The sequence below is a fragment of the Pterocles gutturalis genome, unplaced genomic scaffold (assembly GCF_000699245.1).
Source record: "Pterocles gutturalis isolate BGI_N339 unplaced genomic scaffold, ASM69924v1 scaffold32085, whole genome shotgun sequence".
Lineage (NCBI taxonomy): Eukaryota > Metazoa > Chordata > Aves > Pterocliformes > Pteroclidae > Pterocles > Pterocles gutturalis.
The window spans coordinates 70,314-78,870 of NW_010144612.1; the positions used below are offsets into that span (position 1 = coordinate 70,314).

Genomic DNA, 8,557 nt, shown 5'->3' on the forward strand with positions numbered 1-8,557 from the left:
ATAACGCACATAAACCACCAACAAACGGAACCTCAGCTACACCGCTTACAGAGAGGTGATCAGATAATGTTAACCAGCTGTTCAGTGAATGTTCACAGTGAATTCATCTACTATGAAAGTGTATCATCTATTAGAAGAATAACAGTATGAATCCAGATCCAAATTTCTACTATAAATTGATGAGCACAATACACTATTTTAAACCAAGTCCAACAATTAGCACACTTCTTTGACCTCTGTTGTAATCTAAATGATTTGCAGACACCAGCCTGGAATGGAGCAAGAGGTTGTGTTCCTGAGCACTGCCAATAATCCTCTGTGGAGCCAAACACTGTTCCAAGGAAACACTAATTCTGTGACCAGTCGTGCTGGCAACCCTATGACCTCGGAACTTTCGTAAGTAAAATGAAGCAAGTAGGCACTTTCACATTCATAAGAGCAACACAGACACCAGAGAAGTTAAAAAAAAAGTGTCTAGTGGTGCTGGAAAAACAAACACCCATAAACCTGGGAAAGTAATCCAGAAAAGAGGAGGAAAAGATTCAACTTATTTGCAATTAGCGTGCTGTTTGTTTTGCTTTCTTATCGGGAGAGATCTTTATTCCGCACATGCCAGTGAACGGCCATTCACTATTAATTTATCTTCTTTCTGACGGCAAGTGGAACGCCATTCCAGACTTTCAACATTCCCTTGATGCTGCTCTGGTTAATGCTTGTGTGCTATTTAAACAAAGCATATTCCAACCAAATCTGACTATATATGGAATTCCCTGACAAGTAAAAATTTGGATGCCCTACAAAAAAGAACCATGAAAACAGAATACACACACAAACACACAAACCACTCCAAACTCAACATGTACTAAAACAGGCTCTTGGTGGCAAAGGTCAGGTATCCAGTGTGACCGACCATCTCCCTGAGTGGCACGCCACTTTTGAACTGCACAGTTCCTTGCTGCAGATTAGCGCACGGGCTACCTTGGTTTGATGGGTTGCTGCTGTCAAAGCCAGGGCTAGAATTATCCTCAGCTGCTTTTCCAAGGTCAGGGATTTGCAAGCTAATTGTCCTTACATTGTACACTCGGAGCAGAATTTCCAAGGTGTTAATCTCTGTGAAACCATATTCTTCCATTGCTAGGCAGGTTCTTTGGACTTGTTCAATGCAGGGGGAGAAAGAACAGATGCGGCCACCTGCAAAATGAGACAGGTAGTGGAAAAGAGAGCAAAAATCAAAATGAAGCACTTTTTGCCTTTTTTTCAAATTCTCCCAAATGCACATAGAATTACTATTATACAGGCAAAGTTAAAATGTTCTCCAATAAGATCTCCATAAGGCAACTATGCAGGTTTAAAGTGTACAAAATCAAACATGCATGACTCTACGTGATGCTTCAGACCCTTTAAAAATTGGAACAGCAAATTCATTAATCTTGCAAATCCAGTGTTGCCCACCACAATTGTTCATGATAAAACCATTGAAGTTGATCCCTTTAGAGCAGTGACTCTTTTGGAATCGCTATCCACTATTCTGGACTGAGGCACCGAACTGAAGTTGGCACCTACACAAAGCCAGAAGTTATTCTCCACACACTGTACAGAGTTGCCTTCATTAGAATACAAGCATGCGTGCACACACACTCTGACAAAAGCGGCTGTGTTTATTTGAGAACGATGGTATGTGTGTACAGAATAAAGCAATCTCTCCAGGCCATAGATGGAGTGCTGTTAAGGCTTTACCCTTTTAGTCAAGCTGACTAGCATGTCTCCTGAGCATTAAAGTTTACTGGATATCACATCGGGCAGGTTTACAGGAAATGCTTCAAAACTCTAGGACAGGACTTTTTAAGTGATAAACTAACACTTGTCTCCTTGTCTGTGCACAGTTCAGATTTTTGATTCTAAATACAGGGTATTAATAGGCTTCCTACAACTTTCTGCGTCCTACAATGTCACCTTAACAGCTGAGAATAGAATGATTCAGATTTACTCTGAAAAGCCACAGCCAAATCAGATCAAAGCATTATAAGGACACTGTCTGCCATAAAGCCAGGGCATGTGCTTTCACCCAGGACACAGTGTCCCACAAGGCAACGGCCCTTCCTGAAAGGCTTTTATGCTGGGGGAAAGAACACTGGGCAATGCAGCTTCAGCTATTGTTTTACTTATTACAATTAGATGAAAATAATTGCTGACCTGATTTGCATTCCTTTCCAGCCCTCTCCCAGGCTCATCCAGCCAAACCTTCCAACACCAGTTGTCTAAGTAGTTAAAGAACCCATGCAACTGAGAGCAAAGCATCCTGCTAAAAATAGAGGCTATGCTGGGACTACGTGAAGCCTGCTTCATCTCAAACTCCTCTTTTTTTTTCCCTTTTTCGTTTCTAAAGCCGCATCTCTAAAAAAAGAAAGCATCAGGTCTGAAAGCATCACTGTAGCACTCTAGTTCCCGTGCAGCAATGATGTGCTGGTTACTGACTGGGGAAGAACACTCTCCATGACCATTAATCCACCATACACTAAGTAGGATTTAATTTTAGTCCTGAAATAAAGTCTCCACAGCCAGGGGTTCTTATCATGCATCTTCAGAACAAAGTACCCTGGACAAGTAATTCCCTGGGGTGATAATTAAAAAAAAATCTAATAATCACCTGCAAATTTAATGCTGGTGTGTGTCATTATTAACCAACTCTGTTGATGACGATTTAATTGCACACCCAGTTCACTAGCTCCCATTAAATTAGATTTATATGTTCATCAGCATGGCCAGGGCTACTAAAATGATTCTGAATCAGACAGCTCATCTTTTCTGGCCAAAGCAATAAACACTTCTACCATGTTTGTAGATGTAAAAGAGAAAAGCTCAGGAAGAAATTTCTGTTACATAATTAGAAAGCTACTATGATGCACATATGTTATAAAGAAAGATGTTATATTCTTATTGTGTAGGGAAAAATCTAACTTAGCTAAATGTCAGTTCACAATAACTCTTTGTCTGCAAAGCAAGACTTTGCAGAGAAACCAGAGACTTACCATTATTTCATTCAGGCTTTTTGGTTTTGGTGTTTTATATTGCAATAAAAAAGGGAAATATATTGACATTTACAGTAAGTCTGTTCTTATTTATTCTGACTACAAGGGTTTCAAGATATGTTTAGGCTTTCAAACTCACATGCTCTAGCTTTACAGTTAAAAACTAAGAAGCTTGCACACAGCTGTTGCCATACAAGCTGCAGAGCCGCCTACAGTTCTTGTCAAGCCTTCAATTAAAGGCAGAGCACCCTTCATTTTGCCTTGGGATGGTCATATGAGCACAGCATGTCAACACCAAACTTGGAGATGATTTATCAGACTGCCTCCTTGCAAAGTGGACTGCTTGGGGAAGTAGGGTTACAGAAAATGGGCTTTCATGGTGCTTGGTAGGGAAGAAAGCTCTTGCTTGCAATAGCTGATATCCAGAGGGGAAGCGCAAAAAATAACGTTACTTTACCTACTGCACTGCTGGAAGCTTCTCAGGTATGAAGAGTGAGAAAGCAGCATAACAGCCTGTATTCCATATAACTGAGAGCATCCAGTGGATTTTAGTAGTTCTGCCATTTTTTCGCTTTTACCTATTGCTATGGTTATTATTATACATCCCTCCCAAACAAATATATCTACAAATAGCTTAGAAGCAAAACCACCAAGCATCTGTCTTTATGCTTAAGTGGGAGAGGGGTCTCCTCTGCTTTTTCCTGTAAGCACCGTTGTGCAGGCCAGCTCTGACTTGCAGACTAGACTTGTTAAACTGATACTAAAAGAAGACTGGAAAGCTACAATTAGCAGAAGGTTGGACAGAAAAAACGAAATTACAGTTCCAGACTGCAAGAGGTTGTCTAAAATAGTAAGATCTGGGAAGCTTCAATTGCCGTAGTGTGTTTAGACCAGCAAAAATGGGGACTCTGAGCAGCAGAAAAGCAACACTCAGAAGGACATACCCATCTGTTCTAGGAGCTGAGACTGGCTTCATCTTCAACAGACCAGATGCTTCTGAATTCTTTACGCTGTGGGCTGCCCTCTGTACCCCTGAAAGATTATCAGCTAGGCAACACCCTTTCTATCACAATCACCAAACATATAAATCTAGATTTTGGCATTCAGAATTCTCAGATTCTTTAAGAGCCCTCTTGTCCTTTAGACATCAAGAGGCATTTAGGGCTTAAAGGACTTGAATATGCATTGCTTTGTCTTGCCATGCCAAAGATTCCTTAGTGAATGAAGAGAAGATATGTACACTCCCTCCCTCTCCACTTGCTGGGGCACACTGCTCTGTCTGTGGATCACAAAGGGGTGTACTAGGGAGCAGTGAAAACAACTGAACAGAAACTTTTTAGTACAAACTGAGTTTGTTTTCTTTCAGAGCTCTCCTTTTAGGAAAGCTACTGTACCTAAATTTGGTTAATGACAACTGAACAGAAACTTTTTAGTACAAACTGAGTTTGTTTTCTTTCAGAGCTCTCCTTTTAGGAAAGCTACCGTACCTAAATTTGGTTAATGAGATCTGTGTGTCATCATAAATTGATATAGCAATTATCGGAGATTAATCCTGTTCACATTGGGAAGCTGTGTGAGCTTTTTGATCTGAAGAGCTGTCTAAAAATGTGTTTATTCATGTATAATGCATCTGACAAGTGCTACAGTTGAGGAGAAGAGAATAATGAGACTGTATGAAAGACTAACATTTTTTTCTACCTTCAATTTTACAGGGACTGAGTTCGTTTCAGACACTTAATGGGGAGGTTAAATCTCCTGAATGCGTAGGCTGGAACAAGCCCACACAGTCCTGACAGTCATTGTAACCAGCAATAGGGTTGAGAGGATATGAAAACTGAAGTACAATTCAGACTGGAATGATTAGAGAGGACAGCTCAAGGGAAGGGGGAAATACAAGATTTGCATCCACATAGTACTTAATCAAGGGACACACCCTTGCATCTTTACAAGAGGTCAGTGCCTTGAAAGTTGCTCCTCCTTCAAGAGTTCCTGGTACATTCCTGTGCAACTCCAACAAACAATTTTGTTTCTAGTTTGTCTGAGCAAGGACTAACAACTTTACCAGTTCTATTTAGCTAATAGCTGCATTACGTTTCAAGTATGGAAAATCTGGCAGTGCTAGCCAACTGACAAGAACTCCAGTGCATGCTTATGATACAGAAAACACGTCCACGATATGTGCTCTCACTTCTGTAGGTTATAGTACGTGCCACAAGTGCTCCGACAGGTTTTTTCTTTCATCATTGTGATATTATTTAGAAGATGCAAAAATAACATATGTAGTGCAGCACCATTAAGTTCCAGGGAAAAGAGTCTGTAATTTTAGAAATTATTCTGTGATGTAAAGAATACAACACTGCATTTTTATCCCTGGTAAAAGAACACAGCTCTGGGTTTTGGGACTTCAGTGCATTGTCATAATTGGAATATTACATTACAAAGACCTCATGGAAGTAAAAAAATCACACAGGCATTATCATTATGTAGGGGCGAGGCAGGAGAGTCACTGAGCAGCATCACTGTGGCATTTACTCTGTGCTAGTAGGACACTAAAAATATTGCCTCTGTAAAAGGGGACAGAACGTCCTTTAAGTGAGTGTACTCGTGGGCGATTTGATGTAGCTTCCCCAACAAGTGAAATTAGAGGATTCAGCTGTTGGAAAAAATTAAAGGATGTTTCTTGATTCAGAAGAGAAGATTTTCCCCAAATCACTTGCCAGCTCATTAGTAAGAGCTTGATGTGATTTTCTGCAAATGTGACCTTAACCTCTACATTTGTAGGTGCATCCTTCAAAAGGAATTTATTCCTGCTCAGTATTACGGGCTGGCAAAAGCATGTAACAAGGAAATTAAAAAATCAGTTAGCTCCAAATTGGGGAAGAAAACATAACAACTTCCTTTAAGGATCCTTTCATCCCAAACTATCTCCTACAAACTGTGTAAAGGCCAGTAGCTTTGGCCAGCGCTCCACAGCATGGATTACAATGCAGGAATCCTTCTGCTTGACACTTAGAGAATCACTTTTATTTCAGGCCAGGCCCATTGTGTGCACCTGAACTATCCCTGACAGACCACAGCTAGGTTAATGCCCTCCAACAAGACACAACTACAGGAGCTGGCTCAGCAAACAGCCAGCGCTTGGGAATCAGATGAAGCTGCTTTGTGTGTTAGCACCTGGTCCTAGATCCTAGTGGGGCAGCTTTGCACTAGACCAGATGGCCCCTCAATGTTCGGAGGATATGCTTCAATTTAAAGTTAGTTTGTGGATCTTTAACCTCACCTTGGAGTTAATTCTCCTTCGAATCAAAGCAGGTACCACACTAGCAGAGGCTGGTGCTGACATTTTAGCAAGCACTTATTGCTTCATCCATTTATTCCAAAACAATCACCTGGGGACATGAGAAGTCTTGATAGCAACTTGAGTACCACCTCCACAGGTGGAGGATGACAGCATGCTAGACTGTCAGGCTCCACTTCCTGCCCCAACACATTCCCTGTGTGTTCTTGAGGTAGCCCTAGCCCAACCAACACCAGCCTTGATGTCACTGCCCTCTCCTCAGGGTGATTCAGCCTGGAGTACTCCCTACCCAGATACCACAGGAGTGAAACTTGTGGCCAGGGATCTCAACTGCTCCTCAAAGCCACACCTGGTTGGTTTAAAAACAGGACCATGAATAACCTCTGGGCTAAAGAAAAATACCCAGTGAGAGTTTATACATGGATGTCGTGTTCCCTGAAAGCTCAGAGGAGGAGGGAGGAAACCACAAATGAAAACTGAAGCTAGCTAAACCAGGCAATGCCTTACCTGCACTACAGGATACTGGGAGGATATTATTTACTCTCTTATACAGAATCTGTAATAACCAAACCTGGCAGGTTAGGCCAACACTCCATGGCTATGCTAAGGGGAAAAAAATGCAAACAAGACCTGCTTTAAGTCTGTTTCATTGTGTACAAATGAAACAAATATAAGACGTTGGAAATGAAAACCAACTACTACTACAAAGACCAGAGTACTGCTGAAGGGCTTCTGTGACGGTAGGAAATGCAGAGGCCCAAACAGGGAGATGTTCAGAGGGAACTTTTGCCACAGAGTTTTGGGGGAGACCTGACAGTACCATGTTACCTGATTCAGGTGGTATCTCAAGGATCACAATCTGACAAACTCGTAATGTAGGGGATTTATGATGCTCAAGAGGGAGTGGCAAGTCTGAATTTAAGAGTAAAATCTTTAAAAGAAAGAAAGGAAATAAAAGAGGGGTTGACTGTTAATTTAAACACCACCAAGAACTGATTTATAATGCAAGGGGACAATCCAGCCTAATATATGGCTGTATTTTTTCCATCTCCCTACCTGAAAATTTAAAATCTGTATGAAAATTAATTGTACAAATGGGTTTCTGCCTCATCTTCCAGCCTTGGAAGAAATAAGACAATATTTATGAGAGTAGAGTAGGTGGGTGCAGAATTATATTCAAAGCACTCCAGTATTCAGCTGTGAAATGACTGTGAGTCAAAAGTTTCAGGGCATTTAAGAACTGTAGAATACTGAGGATATTTTTGTTACCTCACAATTTTTTCATTTTCCTAATTTTTTAAACTTTAGCCTGAAGGGGTTAACAACAACTTTGCAAAACCCACGAAGGTCAGATATTGGGAACAGCAGCTATGACTATAGAAAAGCATTAATCAGCAGATGCTGCAGAAGAAAAACAGTGCAGGTCTGGAAATGAAAGCAAGTTCTGCAGTGCAGCAGTACCCAAGAGATGTTACAAGCAGCATTTCTGCTGAAACGGTGACTGGTGAAATCAGCACAGAAGGATGCAGCTGAGCTGCAAGCCTGAACGCTGGCAGAGCACACCACCACAGAATAAGAACCTTCTAGTCACAAACCTACTGTGCCATTTTATTCTTCTAGCAATTCAGAGGTTGGCAGTGCCTTCAATGGGAGCCAAACTTCTGTAAGTAGTGTATTTACAACATACTACAAGGCATAACCTGAGTGATAAATGGACTCTAAAGAGGATCATTAACACTCAGCCTACTAGGAGCTGCAGCTATTCAGGATTTTGAGCTTAAGCAGGAGATAAAACACTGAGTTAAGGCTAAGAACTCTCTCTCACAAATTGTCTCAGCTGAACACTCTATAATCAATACTGTGGTTTTACAGAGGAGGCTAGCTGTTGCTATATATCGAATTCGCTTAGCTCTGATTTCGTTCAGAGTTTCTTAAGTCTTTAGGAAATAAATTACCACTATCTGTCGGTACAGCTGCGATATCTGCATGGCACATCACAATAAAACCCACAGTGTGAATGGTTCAAATGTGACCCTGTCCAGATGTGAGAGAGAGGGCATGGAAGGAAAAGAGTAGAACTCATTTTCTCCAGTGATGCTTTATCACTATACTAACCCTTGGAACCGTGGTGAAAAACAGCAGTATGTGCACAGACTGTTCTTACTGCAGAAGAGCTTTAACTATTTGAAAACAAAACAAAGGAGCACTATAAAATTATCTGCCTGCGGTA

General features: G+C 41.1%; 1 protein-coding gene across 1 annotated transcript in view; it reads right to left on the bottom strand.

Annotated features, from left to right (window-relative positions):
* Positions 1-515: 515 nt before the first annotated feature.
* Positions 516-8,557, bottom strand: part of TRMT61A (tRNA methyltransferase 61 homolog A (S. cerevisiae)) — a 21,263-nt gene continuing 13,221 nt past the window's right edge. The window contains exon 3 of the mRNA XM_010085153.1: positions 516-1,191. Within this exon, the coding sequence (XP_010083455.1) occupies positions 863-1,191 (329 nt within the window). The 3' untranslated portion in view covers positions 516-862. The remainder of the gene's footprint in view (positions 1,192-8,557) is intronic.